General features: G+C 44.7%; 8 protein-coding genes across 8 annotated transcripts; 6 read left to right on the forward strand and 2 right to left on the reverse strand.

The window, feature by feature from the left end:
* Window positions 1-335: 335 nt before the first annotated feature.
* N7503_012168 (DUF3433 domain-containing protein) lies at window positions 336-3,998 on the forward strand (the record flags this gene model as incomplete). Its single annotated transcript, XM_057071714.1, has 1 exon — window positions 336-3,998. One exon carries the CDS (start codon window positions 336-338, stop codon window positions 3,996-3,998), a length of 3,663 nt encoding a protein of 1,220 aa, XP_056918325.1.
* Window positions 3,999-4,205: 207 nt separating this feature from the next.
* Window positions 4,206-5,144, reverse strand: N7503_012169 (alpha/beta hydrolase; the record flags this gene model as incomplete). Its single annotated transcript, XM_057071715.1, has 1 exon — window positions 4,206-5,144. One exon carries the CDS (start codon window positions 5,142-5,144, stop codon window positions 4,206-4,208), a length of 939 nt encoding a protein of 312 aa, XP_056918326.1.
* A 439-nt stretch (window positions 5,145-5,583) lies between these two features.
* On the forward strand, window positions 5,584-7,710 carry N7503_012170 (fungal specific transcription factor domain-containing protein; the record flags this gene model as incomplete). Its single annotated transcript, XM_057071716.1, has 3 exons — window positions 5,584-6,434; window positions 6,487-6,624; window positions 6,681-7,710. 3 exons carry the CDS (start codon window positions 5,584-5,586, stop codon window positions 7,708-7,710), a joined length of 2,019 nt encoding a protein of 672 aa, XP_056918327.1.
* Window positions 7,711-8,314: 604 nt separating this feature from the next.
* On the forward strand, window positions 8,315-9,214 carry N7503_012171 (alpha/beta hydrolase; the record flags this gene model as incomplete). Its single annotated transcript, XM_057071717.1, has 1 exon — window positions 8,315-9,214. The coding sequence occupies one exon, from the start codon at window positions 8,315-8,317 to the stop codon at window positions 9,212-9,214; it is 900 nt and encodes a 299-aa protein (XP_056918328.1).
* A 1,109-nt stretch (window positions 9,215-10,323) lies between these two features.
* N7503_012172 (putative extracellular cellulase CelA/allergen Asp F7-like) lies at window positions 10,324-11,487 on the forward strand (the record flags this gene model as incomplete). Its single annotated transcript, XM_057071718.1, has 2 exons — window positions 10,324-11,010; window positions 11,077-11,487. The coding sequence occupies 2 exons, from the start codon at window positions 10,324-10,326 to the stop codon at window positions 11,485-11,487; spliced, it is 1,098 nt and encodes a 365-aa protein (XP_056918329.1).
* Window positions 11,488-13,875: 2,388 nt separating this feature from the next.
* N7503_012173 (cytochrome P450) lies at window positions 13,876-15,822 on the reverse strand (the record flags this gene model as incomplete). The annotated part of the gene is given in 7 exon segments (XM_057071719.1): window positions 13,876-14,272; window positions 14,328-14,599; window positions 14,666-14,892; window positions 14,956-15,107; window positions 15,168-15,359; window positions 15,370-15,562; window positions 15,630-15,822. 7 exon segments carry the CDS (start codon window positions 15,820-15,822, stop codon window positions 13,876-13,878), a joined length of 1,626 nt encoding a protein of 541 aa, XP_056918330.1.
* Window positions 15,823-17,733: 1,911 nt separating this feature from the next.
* On the forward strand, window positions 17,734-18,432 carry N7503_012174 (VOC family protein; the record flags this gene model as incomplete). Its single annotated transcript, XM_057071720.1, has 1 exon — window positions 17,734-18,432. One exon carries the CDS (start codon window positions 17,734-17,736, stop codon window positions 18,430-18,432), a length of 699 nt encoding a protein of 232 aa, XP_056918331.1.
* Window positions 18,433-19,379: 947 nt separating this feature from the next.
* Window positions 19,380-21,116, forward strand: N7503_012175 (uncharacterized protein; the record flags this gene model as incomplete). The annotated part of the gene is made up of 1 exon (XM_057071721.1): window positions 19,380-21,116. The coding sequence occupies one exon, from the start codon at window positions 19,380-19,382 to the stop codon at window positions 21,114-21,116; it is 1,737 nt and encodes a 578-aa protein (XP_056918332.1).
* Window positions 21,117-23,797: the final 2,681 nt, after the last annotated feature.

Raw genomic sequence — 23,797 nt, forward strand, 5'->3', positions numbered from 1 at the left:
GGTAGCTTTCGAGAATTTCTGAGATTATTGGCATGAGCAATTGGCCAGATGCCTAGTTCCATGGTTCCCACTTCGCGCTTGAATATTATAAATCGATTGCAGCACCAGGTACTGACTAAGCGATAAGATGCGGGAAATTTAAAAGTTTAACGGCGATTAGCTTAGTCACGTGGCCCCTATTTGAAACATTCTCCCAAGGCGATAATGTCAGCCATCGCTGTCTAACCACAGTGGGGGGATATAGGCTGTCACAAGGGTACATCACCCAGGGACCTAGTAGGGAACGTTTCTGTTGAATCCCGAGGTTTCATTGCTCCCCCGGGGGAGATGGAAAAATGGCCGAACCCGAGAACGGGGCAACGGAGAGCCCCAACATTCCTGAGGAGCAAAAGAAATACTGGATCCCATTTTCTCTACGCCGCCCCGCCCTAATCTCTTTGGCTGCGCTTCTTCTGATTTTGGCCGTCGCCTGCGAATTTATTCGCTCGTACTCCAACCGCCACCAAGGACTCATCCACCTCAACACATACCGTGCCCTTGGACTCACTGCTGGACTCTTCGTTTATGTCCCTACCGGTCTTGCAGTTCTAGTTGTAGCACTATGGAATATCTGCACACTCGATATTTTGCGGCTGGAGCCGTATTTCCAACTGGCAAAACCCGAAGGCACCTCTGGGGCGGCGCTGTTCACCAATTATTGCTTCAGCTATGGCATTCTTGCCCCCATAAGGGCATTCCGGAACAAGCATTGGATTGTTTTGGTGGTTTCATCGGTTTCTTTGATCATGCGTACAATGCTGCCTTCTCTGATGTCGGGCCTTATTGTACTTGAGGACGAAAACATTGTCACGGCCAAGCCCATCAATACCTGGCCCATCCTGGTCAATCTGGAAACGCAAAGCACCTGGCTGGCTAGCGAGGCCTCTTACTCGAGGAATACTTCTATATTCCATGCGAATACGTTCTTCTTCTACCAAACCTACAACTACGCCATGCCACCCATCGTGCGGCTACCCGAGGACGACACAGAAAGCTCGACCTGGAAGATGAATCAGACGGCTTACTGGGCCGATATGAAATGTGTTGACATATCAATGAATGGTATTGTTCCAGAGAGACGGAATTTTAATTCCACAAGCAGTGCTTTAGCATGGAATGTCTCCAACGTTCAATTTGATCATCTCCCAAGTGGTTCAGCTGACAGCTGCACAATTAATTTCACTCTTGAAAGCCATATACCGACTGGAAATGGGCCTTTTCAGGTCCGACATTGGGAACCTCTCAATCCTAACGCTACTGTCAACGCGAGTGACACCATGCATCACACAGAGTGTGAGTCGTTTGCGTTATTTGGCATCGCGATCAATGTGGGACCCTCATCCCAAAACTTCTCTTCTAGTGCCACTGCTTTTGGATGCACAAGTTCTTATTTGAATGCAAGCACCGAGATTTCTTTTCCGACCAATACCTCGTTTGTAACTACTGAGCACGTCTCTGGTCCGGTCAGAACATTGAATTCTTCACAGCTCAGTATTTCAAAATTTGAGAGTCTCATCTACGCAAAGTACATCAGTGGTAGTCTGGTGACGCCGAATGACAGGCTTCAGATTCCTAGTCTCACCACATTGACTGGTGTCAATAGAACGTTAATCAGTGACCTAATACCCGCAAATACGACTGATTATCAGGAAGACATCATTCGGCTTTGGAATCACCATTTCATCAATGCAATGAACCGGTTCTTCAATACTACTGGCAATCCAAGATCAGTCATTTCACAGCAAACCACAGAGACGGTCCTTTACAAGGTCACCTCTCGCTCGGCTTTGATAACGGAAGGCATCCTTTTGGCAGGATTTGCATTGCTTCTGGTGCTGGCTTACATATACCCACTTCGCCCAAACTTCCTTCTTGCCGATCCAGGCTCCATTGCGGCGCAGTGTGCAATCATCACGGACAAGTTTTCTAGACCAAATCCTTTGATGCGGACAGAGACTGGGTTCCAGCGGGCCACGCCCCGCCGGATCCGCCAGTTTGCTCGAACCTTATGGTGTGAGTGGATCGACACTCCTGATGGGAAACGGATTGATATCACCACACGCGAGCGCACTCCTGCCCCTTTAGAATCACTCAAGGCCCGACCGCGTCGCAACCCAAAGCCCCATTTTCTGAACCTCCCGTGGTTTCTGATAGAATGTGCCGTGATGGCAACTGTACTCGGAGCATTTGGGGTCGCTTTTCAACTTATTCGCCTAGACAAGATTGATTACGACACAACTGGTGCCAACATCATCTACTTTTTCTTGATATATGGTCCTACTATCATCGCTTCCATGATAAGCACCCTTTATATCTCCATTTATCGTCACTTGAGTAACCTGGAACCCTGGGTCCGGCTTCAAAAGGGCATGGCTCCGGCCAAACAATCGTTAAGTGTGAACTACGGGTCTCAGACTCCTATCACATCTTGGAGGACGTTCAGTCCCACTGCACCACCAATCTTGGTCCTGCTCTCAGTGATGTGCTTCTTGGATTTTTTCCTGACCATTGCCAGCAGTGGCATGTTTGAGCCGCAGATATATAACTCCACAGTGCCCACATCGGCATTGTTCGGCCGGTATAATCAATCGCAATTCCTAAAGCCTGATGTCCAAATGGCTTTCAGTGGCAACAGCTTTATTTCGGATGGGTTGATAACTGGATATTCTCTACTAGCCTGGACCACGCCTAACACGTCATTCTTCCCATTACGAGTCGATATCAATGACAAGGATCCAGACTACTTCTACGAGGATTATCACGCTCGTACCCGCGGAGTGAGTGTCAACCTCCAATGCAAGGTAATACGCTCCAGCGATTCGTGGCAGGATCGTGTTGCCCGAAATACGTACTGGACTTACAAGCCATACCAAGATTTGGACACGACTTGCACGGCAAAATTCCAGCGACCAGCAGAGGAATATCGTCTACTCAACGACTCCGTCTATTTCAGAGCCTCCATGAACTCGACTGAGGTCTGCGAAAAGTCCTTTGTGGTTATCAGCTATGGAGACGTTGAAAATGGAGATACAATCCTTGGGGCAAATTCAACAACTTTCTACTGCGCACCGGAAATCCAGCTGCAGGACTTTGACGTCAGTTTTGATTTCGACGGAATGATTGATGAGTGGAGCCCAGTGGCCGGAACCTCCATCACAACGGGCGAGATGTTTCATAATGCTTCCGCCAGCCTGGTCCCCTTCACCTCAGCATTCTTGCGCCAAACCCAATCGGGCGGGCACGATGAAGCCCTTCTCGCGAACCAATACGACTGGGCTGTCGTATTAACCAGCCAAGTCTATAACACCCTGACTACCAACGAAGACCCCTTTGACCCATCAATCCTAGTAAAAGCTGTGGAACTAGGCTACCAATCGACCTTCAGTACCTACTTCACTCTGTGGAGGGACATTTACCTCGGTACGGTCCCGAAAAATGCAATGCCAATCCGCGGAACCGCAACAGATACATACTGGGTCATCGAGCCATCCAATCACATCATAACTATAATCATCGTTTTCCTCTCACTGGACCTAAGTGTGCTCATGGCCGTCTTCTGGCTTCGCCACAAACACTATAATGGCCCACAAGCTCCGACCTCCTGTGGCGCGCTGATTCCATGGATAGCGCAAAGCCAGATTCTCTCCGATGTGCGCGGCACCTCAGAATGGAGCGAAGCGAAGCGCTGCGAGCATCTAAACAAATTGGACAAGAGATATCGGTATGGGGAGTTCAAGATGTCAGATGGAAGTAGTCGGCTAGCTTTGGATCGTGATTTCAAGCCCCTGGACGACTCGGATGAGAGAGACTATGAGATGGATGAGCTACCCGTCCACCCGCCTCATACTGTGTGCGGGTTGGAGTTGAAACAGGATCAGCAAACGCATCTGCAGATAGGACTGTCGTTAGCTGCGACGTCAAGCGCACATTTGATATCCGACAGTAACGATGGATCGTAAATAAGTATAATGTGAAATAAAGTGTACTTTGTGAGGATACACAGGAACTAGAACCAACGTGCCAAAGCCCTGTACTAGACTACTTTATAAGTTGATCGGGATACAGATTAGCTACTGCTTTCTATCTTGATCTTAGGCTGTATCATGTACTTTGTGACAGAATGAACTGCTTTCCACATTTTATTTTCAATCAAACGATTTCTGTATCTACTTAGCATCGCCAAGGTGGTTCTTCAAGAAAGGAAGAACTTGATCCAGCGCAGGTTTGACCGCCTCAGGCTTATCGTAGAGCATATAGTGTGAAATCCCAGGGAGAACGACAATATGCTTCTCCTTTGAACCTGCCCGACCGTGAATCTCTTGGGCGTCACGATAGGCGCCAAAGCCTCCTGGTTTGTCACCGACGACGGCCATAAGAGGTCTCGTCATGAGAACTTCAGCGTGGTTGAATGCATCCCACCCAAGGGCAGCGCTATTGAACGAAAATAGACCGCTGGTGCAGCCGTTAGGCTCCTGGCCGCGCGAAGTCTTGTAGTAATCGGTCGCCTCGATAACGTCGATGTCCTGAGTGGATTTCTTGGCCTCTTCGACAGAGGAAGGGAGTAAATTAATGACGAGCCGTTCAGAACCCTGCGCTTCAAGAGTGCGCTGTTTCGCCATGTTCTCCAGAGAAGCAACGGGGTCGAAGTTGCCGAAAGCTTCGCGGGAGAGGCGGCCAAAATTGACCGGCGTGATACCGACGCAGCACTTAAAGCGGTAGTCTGTCATAGCTGCATTGATCGCGTAGCCACCTCCCCCACAAATACCCAGCACGCCAATACGCTCAGCATCAACATAGGGTAGCGTCTGGATGTAGTCGACGACAAAACGAAAGTCGGAGACGCGGAATTCAGGGTTCTCAATGAAGCGGGGCTTTCCACCCGAGGCACCTTGAAAAGACGCATCAAAAGCGATGACCACAAAGCCTGCGTCCGCCACTGCCTTCCCATAGATATTGCCTGAGGTTTGCTCCTTGCAGGAGCCGATAGGGTGAGCAGACACGACAGCCGGGTACTTTTTGTTCTGGTCAAAGTTCGGTGGGAAATGGATGTTTGCAGCAGTCTCCCAGGCAATGTTTGGGATGTTCACAGTCTTGATTGTAGACATGATAGCAATTTATAGTAATGCGCTTTTCAGTACTTCTGGTGTATATTGAGAAGATGAGAGCCACAGTGTGATTTATAGTTAGTTTGTAACTGGATTGCATGACGTAATCAAGCCGAAGCCGATCCGAAAACCGAAAAGCTTTCGGTCGAAAAACCAAACCTCATTAACTATCCTGCAGAGCAGCCGAAGAGGTTCATTCATTCGTTTCTCCACTAGCAAAGTTTGTTCACTTTGGCCAAGAAAATGAGTCGGCCTGTCTTTGATGGTCGCCCGTCTTTGAAGCGCAAAAGAGGGGTCGCGTCTTGCTCGGAATGCTATCGCAGAAAGCAAAAGGTCCCGTACCCCCCTTGCAATACTTTGAGATATTCAGCCTGATGTCCATTAAGTGTGATCACAAAAATCCTTGCAATAATTGCCTGGCCCGAAATGTCCCCACTAAATGCGTTTACGATGCTTCCGTCCCGTGAGTGACTTCATTGTTCATCTCTTCCACACAGCCGTTCTGTCGGACCCAGCCATTTCTGTATGCTTAAATACCATACATAGACCCATACAGGCCAAAGAGCCCGAGCTCCCAACCGCACCTAACCCTGCTGCTGCAAATCCGGTGGACCCGCAAGAATCGGCAGAGAGAACAATTCAGGGCTCGGTTGACCTTGGTTATTCGCTCATTGCTGGAAGCAATACTTTTGTGGGTTTGCAAGATGTAAATACACCATCCGATGCTTGTTTACAACTCGCTGACCGATTTGAGATCCTCGGAAATGAAGAATTCCAAACTATTAAAGCTACTTACAATGACGGTCCTCGACCCTTTAGATCCAAAGGGGACATTGAAGCCCTCATTGCGAAACTACCGCCAAGAAATGACATTGAAGCACTCGTTGAGTTCTTTTTTCGCGAGGTCAACTGGCATTATAGCATTCTTGAGAGAGTTTATTTCGATTCCTTATTTTCGCGCTGGCCTCCTGCCGCGCAGATGGAGGCAGTCAACTATCTGCAAATCGCAGAACTCTCAATGGAACTACGATACTTTCCTTCCCTCCTTTTCCAGGTGATCGCATTAGCGCTACAATTCCTACCGAATGACGGGGGGCCTCTAGCTAGATCATCATTAACGGGCATTGCAACTTCACAAACCTATAGCGACTTAGGCGACGAGCTGTTATCCCGACTGGGTAGACCGGGGTTTGCCCTTGCTGCAGTTCAAGCAGACTTTTTGAGGTCATCGTGGCTCAAGAATTGCGGGCGAGGCATTGAAGCTTGGCATGCAGTTGGACACGCCATCAGGTTCGTATGATGCCCATCCATATCATGGACAATTATTGACATAACTATCAAGGCAAGCCCAGGAACTTGGTTTGCACCGGCAAAAGGAAATATACCAAACAAATCAGATCAACATTGAGAAAACATTGAGTCTGTTTTGGTACGAAGAAAATAGAAAACGTCTATGGATCAATCTGTTTGTATGGGATAGGTAAGGCTGTTTTAAACATCAAAATTTTCTTTGTTTCGATCATCTGACTGGCATAGTTTCATGGCAATGATTCTTGGCCGCCCTCGAATGATACATTTGGAAGACTGTGATGTTAAGCCGCCTTTGGATTGTAATATACCCAATGAGCCTTCCACAGCGATACCAATGGCAGTGCGCCTCGAAGAAAGCCATGGCATCAGCACGGTATCCGCGCTTCTCTTTCGGTACGCACTTGCATGCAAAATGCATAAGATGCGTGCTACGAAAGCAGACAGGCCTCGTCCCAAAGACTACTCCGTTGTCCGCATGCTACATGAGGAAATTACATCCTTACTGTTGGAATTGCCTGGTTTTTTACAGGCAGAGAATTCAGACACCACCTGGGATGTGGAGTACCCGCATCTACCTCAGGTTCGTCAGGAATTAAAAGTTATGGCGAATTTGTTCCTGATGACATTGCACCGGCCACATCTGATCTCTAACGCAGAGAGTCGAAGAGCCGCTTTGCAGGCTGCACTTGAAACGATCGACTGCCAACAGCGTTTCTTTGCACAGGCTGAAAAGCATCACTATCATCTATTTGGTCTCGCATTTTATATTGTTGATGCCTCATTTCTTGTCTCAATAATTACAATCTTGTTTCCACCACAGAGCCAGGAAGGAAAACAGAGGATTGAGCACAACCTCCAGCATGTCATTGAGAGTCTGTCCGATATGGAGGCTTTTAATCCAATAGCAGTATCGGGATTGTACATTCTGCAGCGTTGCTATCACAAGCTCAAGGCTGTTCGTGGTTCAGCCAGCAGTACCTCTGAAACCAGACAGGCCTCATATATGACCCCCGGTGATGGGTTGCACGACCTGATAAGGGATTTAGGCTATGATGATTCCAATTCATTGCCAAATTTGTTACCGGATCATTCTCATTCCAACACACCTTCTTCGCTTGGGGTTTCAAGTCATCCTCCCCAGTCGATCAGAGACAGCTTTGATCAGACATATTGGCTAGATCAATTAAACATGATTTATCCATCTGTTTTTGATCAAGATGTTGGCAACCTATGGGAAAATCTTAGCTTTGATTGAGAGTACCGTTTGACTGGCTTAGGGCGAGTTTCTCCAGTCAAAAGGAATACTTGGAGGAACTGGGCATCGTCTGGCTCCTTGAGAGGGGACCTCTAGCACCTATAAGAAATATTCTCAGAAAAACTTGATGGATGGGAATTTCCACCATACTCTAAGTTTCTAAATTTGTAAAGATTGAGATCAGTGATCTCGGGGTTCAACAGCAAATCTTTTTGTCATATAATTTCATCTGTTGCTGTTCAATCGAGGACACGGTATATCGGGCCTGTACTAAATATTTTCAATTTAAGTAATTACCCAATCATTGACACGACTTCATCCGGATGAACGATCGCGCTTGTCGTATTATTGTACATCAATTCTCTACTGCTCTCAATAAAATAACGTTTGCTGTCCCGAGCTCGATGATGGCGCAATAACGTAATGGATCATATCGGGAAGTCAATATCGACCGAATTCCCTTCGGCCCCGATCGTGATCGGCCGATCGGCCGATCAATGGCGCAGCAGCGACCGTCTATAAGAACCCAACAATTTCCAGCTTTTGATTTGTCCAAACAACACGGCAAACACTTCAACCTCATTTCGTGAAATAAGCCTGCACAATGTCCGAAGTATCCATCAAAAAAGGCACTTTCAGCCTCGCAGGCCTTCTTTACAACCCTGTCGGACAGTCTGGCAAAACACCGGGCCTGGTTATCGTTCATCCCGGCGGCGGTGTCAAAGAGCAAACTGCAGGAACATACGCGAAAAAGCTTTGCGATGCCGGTTTTACGACGATTGTCTACGATGCGGCCTTCCAAGGTGCCAGTGGAGGAGAACCTCATCACCTGGAAGATCCAAACGAACGCGTGAGCGATGTCTATGCTGCCATCGATTTTCTGCAGAATCTTGAATCTGTGGACTCGAATAACATCGGTGTGCTGGGTATCTGCGCCGGAGGTGGCTACGCTGTAGCCGCGGCGAAGGCGGACCACCGACTGAAAGCTGTTGCCACAGTCAGCATGGTAAACATCGGAGACTCCGCGCGACTAGGCTGGGATGGTGATGAGGATGCATCCAAACAAATCGACTCTTTACGTGCAGCGGCAGCCCAGATCACAGCCGAGGCGAAAGGTGCTGAGCGTGCCAGTGCGCCATATGTACCTCCTCAGTCTGACGAGAAGACTCCTCGAGACATGAAGGAGGCTAGTGACTATTATCTTACTCCGCGGGCACAGCATCCCCGTGCTGCAAACAAAATGCTATATCTTAGCTTTCCCCGCGTGCTCACCTTCGACGCTTTCCACCTGGCAGATGTTTTTCTCAAGCAACCTGTTATACTCATCGCCGGTTCGGATGCGGGATCTTTATGGCATACCAATAAGTTGGACAAGCTAATTGGCGGCGCGACCAAGAAGGTCATCGTCCCAAATGGAGCTCATATGGACTTTTATGACAACGAAGCCTATGTGGGACCTGCTGTTAAGGATGTTGCTGAGTTTATGAAAAATCATTTAGCCTAACATGGTGATTATTCTTCGGGCTTGCTCAACATCGTTGCTGTGGGCTAGGACAACAATATAGCTACTCATATATATCTATATATTTTGATGCAAAAGGGTAGTAATAGCTGAATTTGTCTTGTGCGAGAGTCAAGTCCTGAGCTTATTGAAATATTATCATTCCTGTACTACGTATGTTCACACCACTAACCTGCATTGGCCATGAAACGTAGGGTTCTCCTTTTGAATTACTCCACGGGACTGCTTAGTCTTGAAAAGGGCAGTGGAGTTGTCAGAGATTATGTGACTGCCTCTATAGATAGATCACAGCTTCTCCCTCTTCTTCCTTTCTTCTCTCGTCGACAATCACAAAACATACCAAATATTGTTCTGTCTCCTCTTTTCCCTCTAGCGCCACACGCTATCAGAAGTGGTCTCCGAGGCCTATAATCCGAATCATTGTATTTGGTCAACATGTCCCGATCAATCACTACTTAATATTGGATGTGTCGGACATTTGTTAATTCGTGCAATAGATCCTTGATGTAGTTTTTTATCCATAATCTTATTAGCGCTCCAGCGGAGACTTTCCTTCGAATTCATTCGTCGAGATATTTAGCCTAGATTTTTTGGCGTAATTTGTTTTAATCAAGCAATATCCGCTAAGCCGAATAAGGCACGGCGCACCCTAATTTCCGGCCTCTTCCGGGAATGGACCCTCACGCTAGTAGCAATGGATGTTTCAGATGGATTCAATCTCATTTCTCGAGGGACGAGACTTAATTATGGGCTGATCCACCAGCGTGAAGGATCAAGCCATGTGAAGATGTGCAAATTTGCATTTTAATCAGTTGAAACACGGTGAAGCGTCCATACATTACCTTCAATGTTCCGCCGTCTTCCTTCCTTCCCTCTGTAGTTCTTTCCTTCCACCGGTCTGCGACAGTTTCATTCCCTTGCCAGTCTGGGATTTGAAGTCCTGACGTCCATTCATTTCTATCCAAAATTCTTTTTGGCATATCTGCCGCCACACTCTTTTTGAACTTCCCTCGTTTGGCATACAGACAACTTCAACCACGCTGCTAGGTTCATTTCATCCATATAAGACGATAAATAAGAAAATCATCGATATGAAGTACCAGCTTTTCCCCTCGCTTACTGCGATCATTCTCGGGCTCGTTGCGACCGTATCAGCTAGCCCGCTGATGAAGCGCGATGGTTCTTGCCCATCTGGGTACACCCTAAGCGTGTACTACGAGACGGTGACTATCACTGATGTCTCGACACCCACTTCGACGTCTGTAATGACTGCGAGTGCCAGCATTACCAATATTCCTATCGAAACACCCACTACCACATACCACGATGTAGTATCCACTTCTTATGCCCAGGCCTCCTCGTCTGTGGTTTCTATCCCCGAGGCCACCATTGTTCAAAGCCAAGAACATGTTGCTGATGCTGTTGCGTTGACCTCTGATGCTCCTCAGAAGCCAGCCACTTCTACTCCTACTACAGTTGCACCAGTGGAATCTTCTACAACCTCATCTTCCTCTACCACTTCTACTACAATCTCTACTACCGTTTCTACCACCTCTGCTTCATCTTCATCTTCATCTTCATCTTCGTCCAGTGAGACTGCAGGGACGGCAACATACTACGGCGGTAACCTCTCCGGTGGAACCTGCTCCTTTTCTGATTACACGTTGCCCAGTAGTCTCTTTGGTACCGCGCTTTCGATTGACCAATGGGATGATGCCGCCAATTGCGGCGCATGTGTTTCTGTCAAAGGCCCTAATGGCAAAACCATTAAAGCAATGGTAATCACACCACTTCCCGAATCAATTGAAGATCCTCTCTCAAGCTAACACCTCATTCTTTACCAGATTGTTGATGAATGCCCCAGCTGTGCAACAAACCACTTTGATCTATTCGAGGATGCCTTTGGTGAGATAGCAGATATTTCGGCGGGCGTCGTCGATATCGATTGGGAGTTTACTTCCTGTGACCTGGACGGTGCGCTGAAACTGCGGAATAAATCCGGATCATCGCAATACTGGTTTTCCATGCAGGTCGTTAATGCAAATGAGCCAGTTTCCGCTCTGGAGGCCAGTACCGATGGTGGTAGTACTTGGATTGCTACCACCCGCACATCCTACAACTACTTCGAGTACACCTCTGGCTTTGGCACGGATACCGTTGATGTGCGTGTGACAGGCAAGAGTGGAAATTATGTTGTAGTAAAGGACGTCTCTTGTTCTACTACTTCAGACATTACCGCAGACTCAAACCTATAGCCGATTCAAGTTACTACACGGGGACTAGACGCGTATCAGTATGCCATTGATTGATGGCAGAGATATCGTCTCTATCAGAGGCTATATTTGACAAGAAGAGCGGGAACAATGCTTAGACTTCCTTAACTGAACTTTAGATGCACGGAACATTCTATTTGTTATTGATTCATAATTCAATGGAATTACCTTCAATTTAACAACTTAATGCTTTGCTCTGGTGCTGCCATGTCTGACACTATTTTGGACTAAATACGATCATCTTCATCCCAGTTGCCATGGAAATAGCTTGAATGATCTTGTACATTGAATAGTCACTTGATCTCAATCTTCAGTTGTATATTACGATATATGTTATGTAGACCAGTTGCATAAAGCTTGGAGACCCACTGTTGGGTGGATGTAAGAATAGGACGAACTGCTATCGGAGACTTAAAACACATCAACAGCCGTGAAGGTCAGTGCAACATTAGTTACATTCCTAAGTGTGGGAGTGGCTAGAAGTGGTATGCGGGCCCAATTAATCGCCGTCTGTATCTATTAATCCTGATCTATGCTAAATTAGTTGACGCAAAATGTCCGGCTTGGCGATGCCTAACGCACTACCTTTATCCAGTGCTGGCTGCAAATGAGTTGATTTGTTGCTATGGACACGGCAGCCATGGGAGATTACGTGATAGTCATTACCAGGACTACCTCTGACCTGTATTGGATGGCTTCCACATTCGGAGGACTGGTAGCCCACTATAAAGTTGCTCTTAGACTTCACGCGACGATCGATATTCCGGCCAGGGATCACCGCATCTACAGACTATATCACATCATCATACTCGCTCCCCAGGAGTCTTTTACCATATTTTGTCTGGCATCACCAAAAGCTCATTTAGCCAGTCATAAAAAGCCCCCAATTAGGTCGGTACGACAGGTCCGATGTCGGTACACTTGGGCGTGATATGGCCGATGACTCTTGGGTCACTTCTTGGAGTATTATTTGTGGCATCAACGTGTCGAAGATGTGTGGTGCGTAAGAACCGCGCATCGGGCTACCATCCAATATCAATGTTTTGTTCATTCGCTGGGGGAAGTAGGACGCCCATTTTGCGACCAGATAGAACGCAAAGTACGAGTCAATCGCGTTCCACCAGTCTTAATGTGGTCAAAGTACTGGTTATCGTCATAAGATGCCCAGTGCTGGATGGTCATACCTTTAGAGACATTGAAGCCGTCCAACGGTGTGAGCGTGCCCTAGATTCAAGTTTGCTTTCCGGATTCTCGTTTGATAAGCGATGGAAGAGCGCCCACTCATCTGTCATAATCTGCAATAGCTTGGTATTATGCTCGTTAGTGCTAATAAGAACTGTCTTCGAGTGATAATAAGGGAAAAATGTCTTCCAAATTGTCTCTATCGTCGAGGTATAAAGGTGTGAAATATCAGGGAGGGAAGGGTGGCCTTTGAGTGCTAGCTTTGGCTTCCAGACTGTGATTGCTAACGCACTTGAAGGTGCCTCAATCTGGGAAGTAACGGTTACGCCTCTACTTGCGTACTGCCTGTGGGTGTAATCGAATTGATCCCTGATATAAGACTCATATTATTTTGAGTGAGTCCGGCGACGGCGGCATCCTTACTCAATAAGCGGTAGCTTTTGTACAACGCCCACTTTTCCGTGGTCCTGTACGTGTAAAATTGACGAAAATGTTATCACTTAGATGGCTGAAAACCCATTTTGATTTATAAAATGAAAAGTATGAGTAGATCCCGATCAAAAAGCCAGGCGAATAATAGTGGCGACCGTAGTCGAGCTGGTTGACGGTTAGTGATCGCTTTGAATACGCACTATACCGCCTTAAAAACACCAACCGTGGCTATTTGAGTTGGCTAGCCAGGTCTATCACTACCATATCCGTAGTCGCTATCTGTAGTAAAGTCTGAGTGCCCCACTAGGCGCCCAGGGACCAAAATGGCTGCTTTTAGTGTTGCGCGCCGCATCCGATGGAGTACCCTAAAATTGAGTCATTCTCTATAGGCTGAGCTATAGTCCATAAGGCTATCGTCGGGTTTATGCTTTATTTATTCCACAAAATGTCAGATGAAACTCAATTCGCAATCTCCGAGTATTTCAAGAGCTTTAATTGCAGGACTTCGGTTTCTTTCTCCAATGATACGAGACATAAAGACCTTCCTTTCACTCCTAAGAGAAGCAGGTAACTTCTAAGAGTAGCAGGTAATGAATTATGTCTTCTTCATCCGGTCTACAGCTTTGGGTGTATCAGCAGTGTCATGGTCAGTCTAACAAATGGGGAGTAAGTAGTACACAATACTTGAAAGTTTTGAGGCTAAAATACGCTATCCGAGAGTGATTGCAATTCATCTTCATATCTCAGATTCACGCATCAAGGGCAATTTAGCGCCTTTTCTAAAATCTCGGAATCTCCCTTCCCAAATGGATGGGTTTTCTCGAAATTGGCAATCAGCTGTTCATGCGCCTGACTTCGTGGTGTAAACACAGCGTTGAAAGGCACAGGGTGGCTCAAAATGCCAGGTGTGAAATCTACGATCGGATCCACCTCCATGCCATCTTCTCCAATAGGCTTCCTGATGTCGAATAGGGCGAGAGTGTGGGCAATCATTAGGAAAACAGATGTTTCGGCAATTAAGCGTCCTGGACAAACTCTGCGACCGAAGCCAAAGCTCACATCACCTGGATCAAGGGCAGGGGGAGATGTCAGGAATCTCTCGGGCCGGAATTCCCGCGGACTGGGATAAATAACAGGATCATTGTTGAACCACCTAGATACATGTCAGAGGGCACCAACAGATTCAACATGGTGAGTGGCAAAGATACCAAGCATTGGGCAAGATAATTGCATTCTTGGGAATCGCGAAGCCATTTATGAGATCATCTTCGTCCGCTCGGTGGGGAATCGAGAAAGGTGCAATAGTATGCCATCTGAGGGCCTCCTTGACCAGTGCATTGACATAGGGCAGACTTTCTCGGTCAGTTGTTTTCGGTAAAGTCGGCCTGCCAAATACTTTGTCAATTTCCTTTTGAGCCTCGCACTGAACATCCGGGAACATCGTCATTGCTAGGAAGAAGACTTCTAGGACTGCAACGATCTGAATTTGAGCGTAGAATGGTAAATAAGTATTTATAACTGAGGTTGCACATCAATTCAAACATACCGTATCAGACCCTCCGCCATACATGGCCACTGCGGCCCATTTGACTATTTCTTCTTCTTCTCCTTGTTTCAGAAGCGTCGAAACAAAAGACTGCCGGTCCTCGTCACGATTCATCTGGAATTTTGTAAACATGAATGGATTCTCCACGAGTCTTGTGAGGGTTGCAAAATGATCTCGGGCAACTCGCTGGAACCTTGCCCCCGGCATCCACTCTGGAACGTATTTCACTGAACGTTGGTCAGTGATGCGGTCTTGGCGTCACATCTGCCTTCCTCCGACAGATGACTTACATGCCGGAATCATATCGACTAACCATGCCCCTGGCATGGCTGCCTCTGCGAATTGCTCCAATGCGTGATCGGCTAGACACACTAATGGGTCTTCACCATGTGGCTCGATGCTATAGCCATACGTGACATTCAGAATGAAAGCGCCCGCAGCACTGCCACATCCAAGCGATAAGCCAGTCTATCCTGAAATCATCATGTATCCAGGCACTCACGTTCTGTTATGCTCCATGAATCTTCCAGGTGTGCGCAGTACTCGGCATGCAAACCTTCGTGCCTCTAATTCGAGTAGGCTGTCAAACTTGGACGCGGACTCTCGTGTTCCAATAATTCGTCTAATTGCTCGACGATAAGTCCGGAGAAGAGGCGTATTATCCTGGCTTGACATTAGCTTGCCCCATCCAGCCCTATACTCACCCAGTCAGCTTAGAATATGCACTAAAATCTCCTTGACGTTGAGCAGTGTAGGTAACATACAATTCGTCGGCAAATACTAGACGCGGTCGGGAAGAATGTCTTGCGGAATTCTTTTCCAGTATATGAAATGCCAGATCTCTATCGTTTATTATGATCAAGGTTTTTCCTAGGACTGTGATAGAGCTAAGGGGTCCTGTGTGTGGTGCTTAGCATTCTTGTTGCCAGAGATGGATACAAAATATGGATGAAAGATAGAATACCGTAGATATCTTTGTGTTTTAGCCAGTGTTGCCACTCCTGTACTCCCGGCGTGGGTAGGTCGAGTAAATTGCCGATAATGGGCTTGCCTCTCGGCCCAGGGGGTAGATGGGCTCTCTTGCTCCCTGTAAAACCCCGCCACAGAAGTGAAAGCAGGCCTAATGCGACTGCTAAGATCGCTAAGTGAGCTGTCATCGTGGTATCGTAAATTTGACCAGATGAGATGGTCTAAGAAATTGATGCGAATGTTGGCCCCCTTAAAGATTTGTGCTGAGCACCTGACGGGTAAGAATAAATATACGCTGAGTGAATAGAAGTGGGAAACCTGGAATGACCTTTTTTTTGTGAAGTAAAGACGTTATGATTTGGCTTTAGTCAGCCTTGGACGTTACATGCAGTGCACATACTTTCTCTTGCTGCCGTATTTGCGTTCATTATCAGCTGCGGGGTAGCGGGGCAATGCACCTTTTTTGGAACAAAGAAAACACAGTCAGACCATTTACCCTAACGGCAGGCTCCCTCCAATAGCTAGAGTAGTATTTGCAGAGCTCTGCTTTGTCGTCCCTTCTTTTTGCTTAGGTTATCATCGTTCCCAGTTTCCGTCGCGTTCTATGTACATATCTTGCACGCAAACGATATACAGTATAAAATGTATATCACGTTTAGGTACTTTTAAAATGACTTTCATCAATCATATGTGCTTTTCCTTTCATTTTGAACGTTTTAAAGAGCCTGGAGCCTTGTGTTCAGAGCAAGCTTTCGACCGAATAGCTTGAATACTATGCCTCTTCACTTCCCTATTCCAGTGTTCATCTGTTCTCCTCGAGAAGCTCCTTATTCCAAGCATATTTTTGCTCCATAAAGTAGGTACTGAATTTAGGATAGATGCGTCTTCAAGGCAGGGGTCTGGGATGTTTACGAAAATCTCACAACAATAATGCTGCAAATGGTGTGAAGTAGGACGGCAACTCACCAGCTCCCCACAACCGCGATGGACTGCCTCGAGTTCAGGTCGAGCGTTCACGGGTGCAGACCAAAAATGAATTGAAGCAAATCTCGATACAAGAAACATCGCCTGGAATCTGGAGAAGTTATTTCATGACGAGGAAGAGGTTGGAAAACCCAGGCAGGGATAAGGTGTGATAAGTACGGAGGACCCATGACCGAGAAGAGGGATATTTGGAGGAGGCCAGGGTATTCGGAGGTCCTCGGTTGATAAAGTCAGGTAACACCTTTATAGGAGCATCAAAAGAGTAGTATAATCCTTTGTAGTAGCTTGTGGTGTCGTCAGCCCCGAAAGCACTGCTGAAGAATTTTGTAAGGTCCAGGTCCTGTCCAGATGATTGTTCTGTTAAGATGGGGCCAAATGCAGCCTGCGCAAATTGATCCCTTTTGGGGTTGAATGCAGTGAGATTTGATCTCACTGTGCTGATAGAAGAGGATCAATTTCAACTATTTAACTTTCTTAGTATACTCAGCCACCCCCGATTAAAATTTCCAATGATAGGGGCAAAAAAGTGAGTTCCAAGATCAATTCTACAGGGGGAGCCAATTTTGCATTCTTTCAATTTCTACTCTAGTATTAATCAAAAAGCGAACATGGCTTCTTCGCGAAGTCAAAGTTGTTGTTCGAGTATTCAAGATAAAAGTGGTAAAATCCGTTGGATACAGTATGTGAACTAGGTGACCATTGACCATTTGGTCAACGTAGAAGAGCGGTCTACATAACCGAATATAGACAGTTGGGGGCCAACCTCATTGTACTTGCTTGGCATCTACCTACGTCACTACGCTTATTGACCTCCGATACGAAAAGGTCAGCCCAGCAGTGGAGCCAAGAGCTGCCAGCGAGTTTCTCGCCAGGAATAATGAAGCATGCAGCTATAGACCACTAGCTGGAGATTAAAACGAGTATCAGCCCCTGTACGCCTTGCTTGACTGGGGGTAATTTAATATGATGGCCCCCGCTTACTCGTGAATCTACAAGAAGGGTCGAACGCCCCACGAAAGAGTTAAGTAGTTGAACAAATGATAGTCAGCCCCCTTGATACAACCTAGGCATCATTTTGAGCACACCATACCCCACACGTTATGCATTTCACCAAAATGCTACAGTACACTTTTGCTCTCTTCCTTCTTCCGTATGCCTTGGGCTGTACACCCAGATCTGATACCAATGACTCCAGCAACCCTTTCGTTATTGGTGATGATGGCCCTGCACCCACGGCGACACTTGGCTACTCTCTTACCCACTTTGGTCTTCTCACGACGAATCTCACTGGGATGAAGCACTTCTATGGGGATATCTTGGGAATGCGGCTTCTTTTTGATGCCTATCTTACACCTGAGTTTACCGTGACCTATATGGGGTATGCACAAGGCGGACGAAATGGCACCGGGTTCCAAACTGGAGCGGAAATGTTTCGGGATAAGAACAACCTAAACGGCCTCATTGAGCTTATCCAATTCAATGTCTCGGAAGACCACCTTATAGCTACCACCAAGCGCTCCAATACATTTAGCCATATCGGCATTATCGTTCCAAATGTTGAGAAGGCGCAGGATTATCTGGAAGAACAGGGAGTGAAAATTCTCAAAAGGATCACAGAGCCTATCACTGGATTTACGGGTCCAATTCAGAATGCACTTGGAGTTGGCGAATTTGCTGGCGAGTTTATCGCAGCCAAGAAGACTTTGCTGAAGGCCCAGACCCTTATTGGCTGGGAGATGTTCCTTCTGATCGAGGATCCTGACGGAAATTTAGTGGAAATTCAGCAGCAGGAGACTGCAGATTTTGATGATTGATTGACAGACTGTAAGGAATGGAGCTTTGACTACGGAAATTGGTCAATCTTTCAAGTACGTCAAATATATACATAAGTAATTTACAGCCCTGATTTCGCGAGTAATGCAGGTGCTTTCCTGGATGGAATTGGGCATGATTGGGCACCTTATAGCCTTGCCCCGATTCCATGCATGATCTAATTCGGGGTCAGGTTGTATTATTATATATGTCCTCTCGCCTAGTCAATCCCTCTACCCTAGGAGTTGACGAAAGATAAAGAGAATGGGCTGGGCAATGCCCACTCACTTAATTCTACATTCAATCGCCCACAATCGACCCATAAGTTACTGACTCATTTTTATCAGAAGATGTATTTCACCAGCGAGCGACTCACCCGGTCAGTCGGGTCACCCCAAAAACACAGTAAATGCGATTCTATATCTCAGTAATGGACGCATTTCTAATACCAATTCTTTAAGATGATCACAATTCCGCTTCAGGAATTAAGTGTACTTTAAATAATAACTTTGATAATATCCTAGCCATTCAGATTTTCTTTAATCTTTGTTTCTTGGATTTGATTTTGAGAAAAATTTGAAAGAATTCGCGGTTGGAATCATATAGTCTCGACGTACTTAACTTCCAAGGTTTCTAAGGTTGTGTATGAGCTTGTAAGTTTACGGTACAGTTGCCGTCACATGTGGTGGGGCACCACTGCAGGGGCAAATTGAATGTCAAAGCTGAGTGGAAAATGAGAAGAAAAAGATAAAAAAAAAAGAAAATCTCGAAAAAAAAAGAGAATTACAACCCAAAATTTGCGGTGCGATCTACTTCGCCTATAAAGACTTGCTGGTCGAAGCAAACCCCTGTCCTTCGAGAAGTTGACTTCTCTTCCTTTTCCCCAACATTGAACTTCATTTCCCCCACTTGTCACTGCACGCAGCACCACTGCCCGTGCTATTTCCTCATGGCGGCTACCGAAAAGTCTGGTATCAGCCTTATGAGCCAATACAATATCGTTCTACCGAAAAGGCAGGCATTTGACTCTTCCGGCAAACCTATACCTGCATGCGACACCGATCAATGTGCTTGGGCAATAAAGGGGGAGGATGTCCCCGTCGATCTAAGTTCGTTTTGGCACCGGAGAGCAGTCATTCGTGGGATTCGTGATTCGCTTCAATTCGCAACAAGCCCGGCAATTATTGAGCTGTGCTCCGGCGACTATGGCCATCAATTTTCCCGCGCCCGCAATGCTCGCCTGATAATGAGTGATATAATCCCCGATATGCAAGATCCCGCCACTCAGCCGTACTGTATATGGTATCCCGACCTTGCATCAGACGAAACATATCGCGAAGTTGCCCGTCAGTATCCGTCTATGCGGTATCAAGTCGGCCGAGCGTGTGCTGCAGCATGCTATACAGATCTTTACAAAGAATTGGACCTTTTGCCTGATGTTTCTATTGCGGAAGAATCCCGCGAAGTTGACAAAGACAAAGACGCCGAAATCTACAAGATTATCATGTCTGCCCCCCAACGATATGTTGTTATGGAAGATTTCTCTCGATCTGTCCTTGAAACCCCACGAACACCTGCGTTCCTGAATGGTGATATGAAGCCCCGATGGGCTTTAGGGCAGCGAGTTTACCCTGGAAAAAATTTGCCAGAGACAACTGCTGATGATATTGACATCGAGGAAGATGGATTCATCGGCTTGCAAGATATCAGCTTGGAGGACTACGCTAAACTGGGCCCAGGCCAGTCCGATCAATTGTGGATGCCTCTTCCGCCTGATCTCCCATTTCACGAAAAGCGCCTTCAGACACAGATGGCCGCGTGGGAGGGCAATGTGGATCGATACAGTCGACTAATGCATCCACGAAGGCTGAGAACCAAACTTGAATACAATTGTATCCTTCGTGGTATTTATCACAGTACAAGCTTCGCCAGGTGGTGGGCCTATCAGCTGGAAACAAACCCTGGACGGGCTATCCTCCCCGGTAAATTGCTTGGCCAAGGCAATGAACGGGAGTGCAGAGAGATTCGTACTGCGATTCATGCCCGTATGATAATGAACAATGATATCTCTGGTATCGACAATGATTCAGACTGCCTCCCGTGGGTTATATGGGGGCCTGTGAAGCCCTCTGCGAACACTCTAATTGACCTAGTTCGAAAATGTCCGTCCATGGGACATCAAGTTGCGATCACTTGTATAATATGTGATTACGAATCGATATTCCGACTTTTGAAGCCCCCCTACACCGAATCCTTGTATGTGGCTGCCAGGCGAAGTGAAAATCCATTTTACCTACAATACCTTGAGAAAATCATAAAGGAGCGCAACATAATCCCCCCGGATTTCCGCGACTTCGACGACTTTGATCTCATTGCACCAGGCTTACAGACTGATCTGGAGCCTAGAACATCTCACACTGATCACACTGTCACCTACTATGACATGGAGATTCCGTATGGACAATATCAATGTGGAAATCCACACGAAGATACTCCAGGTACATATGGGGGCGGGCTAGCTACTGCGGGAATGGTGGAGAGATACATGTGGCTCTCAACCGAGACTGCACAGAAGTTGGAAGATGAAATTGGCTTCTCCTACCCAGGTGCAGATACTGGTCTTTTGTATGACGATGAGGAACTTCGTGATAAACTTTCACGTGGTATAGAGCCCATGGATTGGTAGTATGTAGGTTTCGATATGTCGAATACAGTCAGTCCCTTTCATTTTCGAGTATTATCTGCCGGATATCCGCTAGCTTAGTTACCGATGGCAATATTAGGATATAGCACGGAAATTAATATCTAAAGGATAATAATCGATGGGAATATGACGCTATTTCATACTATCTATATCACCTAGAAGGTCTAAATAGAAGCTACGTTAGCTATACCCCTATATTAGGAGGAATTCTTATTATGGCATATCTATAAGAAGGCCCGTAGAAGGGTCAAAGAATAGGCGCATAAGGACCTAAGAACACTTCTATATACTATAGTTCCTCTATATAATAGAACTAGCTAGAGAAAGGTTAACCTAGGATCTTAGGTAATCTAATTAGATAAGCTATATATTAAAAGTAGAATTATAGAGAACACCCCTAGAGTTCTCTAGTGATTATATTATTATTAATATTAATCCCTATAGTATACTTATGTTATGGCATATCTATAAGAAGGCCCATAGAAGGGTTAAAGAATAGGCGCATAAGGACCTAAGAACACTTCTACGTGCTATAGTTCCTCTATATAATGGAACTGGCTAGAGAAAGGTTAACCTGGGATCTTGGGTAACCTAATTAGATAAGCCGCATATTAAAAGTAGAATTATAGAGAATACCCCTAGAGTTCTCTAGTAATTATATTATTATTAATATTAATCCCTATAGCATACTTATATACTACTTGTGTTATTACTCTTATCTAATTTAACCCTAAGATAGTAGTCCTAATATTATAATTACTTCTTAACCTAGACTTAACTAGTAATATAAAGAACTTATAAAGAATAAAATATCGTATAATACGTAAAACTGTATAACGCGAAGCGAAGCACTAGATAACCCTATAGAAGAGTAATAAGAGGTAACTAGAGTAGGAGAATACCTCTATTTAGAAGCGTAGGAATCTATAATTAAGGATATAGTCCTAGTAGGAGAACCGCCTAATATAGACCTTAGCCTAATATAGGTAAATCTTAAGGCCGTCTATATCTAAGTAGAACTAATAGAGGACGCTACTATAATAGAGTATAATAAATAAATAAATATATAAGAGGCTATAGAAAACTCTGAGGAGGTTATAGACTAGATCTTAAAGACCACTATAGTAACTAGGAAGCTAGAAGAGGTTAAGATCCTTCTATAGTACTAAAGATAGGTAGTAGAGGTATAGAGAGAGATTAATAACCTTAAAGTAGAGGCTATAGAGTAAGAGAATATATATAATATCTATAAAAGAGGATAATCTCTAGTATAGTATCTTATAACTATACTAATTAGATTAAGAATATCTTCTCTAGTAACTACTACTAATACCCTACTATAGTAAGAGTAGGAGTAGGATAATATACTAATACTAGATATAGAGGAGCTATAGAATAAGCTTAAGGCTATAGACCTAGAGGAGAAGGTACTAATACTACTAAAGTATATTAAATCTTTTACTATTAGTACTATAGAAGAATAGGCCCTATCCTATAGGGGTCCTCTTAGTTAGGCTAACTAAGAGCCTAGCGCGGATTTAATATATAGGAGGAATATTAAGAAAAAAGCTAACTAAGGCTAACTTTGGGAACTAACTAAATATTTAAAAAGCTAACTGATTTATATTAAACTTTATAGAAGTCTAAGTTAACTATTAATCTTTCTTATTCCTAGATCTTAGAGGCTAAAATCTATTTAATAGGGTATGGTAATGGTTTAAAAATAGCGGGTTCTTAAGATCATTTTTTTAGTTTACGACCATAGAAAAATAGGTAGCGATAAGATAAGAAAAGTCTTAATCTTAAAGTACTAATTATCTAGATCTAAACTACCTTATTTAATTTAGTTTAATTTGATTTGATTTAATTCGATTTAATTTGATTTAATTTAATTTAATTTGATTTGATTTAATTCGATTTGATTTGATTCGATTTAATTTGATTTAATTTAATTTAATTTAATCTGATTTGATTTGATTTAATTTGATTTAATTTATTTTGATTTAATTTAATTTAATTTGATTTAAGTTAGTTATATTTAATTTAAGTTAGTTATATTTGATTTAATTCGATTTAATTTAGTTTAACCTTATTTAATTTAATCTTACCTAGTTTAATTTAATTAAATTTTTATCGAATTTTCTAGTAAGGCTTTATAATAATAGTAAAGTCTTTATACTGCCTAGTAGAATCCTACTAGATCCTCCTAAGTACTATCTAGTCCGAACCTAATAGTTCTTCCTAGATAGTATATAATCCTACTTAAATTATATCTAGTAGTATATCTAAAAATATATAATCTACTATAGTTATATAAGATTAGTAAGGTTCCTCCTTATAATAATCTAATCTAATCTAAGAAAAACCCTTATTTTATAAAATTATAAGGAGGTAAGTCTAAATATATCTATTTAAACCCGAACTAGGCTATATAAATAAAAAAGGGGTTAAAATAAAAGGATTATATCCTTAGGAAGTACTAATATACTCCTAAGTAACTAAAAATATTAGAAATCCCCTTTTAAAACCTATCTAAGATAAGTAATAACCTACCTATAGATATAGAGTAGTATAAGGCCTAGGGTCGCCCTTAAATAACCCTAAATATACCTATTCTATAAGGACTCTAAGACTAGTAAGAATAACCTTATCTAATTATAAAT

The sequence above is a fragment of the Penicillium pulvis genome (genome assembly GCF_028828015.1).
Source record: "Penicillium pulvis strain IBT 33274 chromosome Unknown scaffold_8_segment0_segment0, whole genome shotgun sequence".
Taxonomy (NCBI): Eukaryota; Fungi; Ascomycota; class Eurotiomycetes; order Eurotiales; family Aspergillaceae; genus Penicillium; species Penicillium pulvis.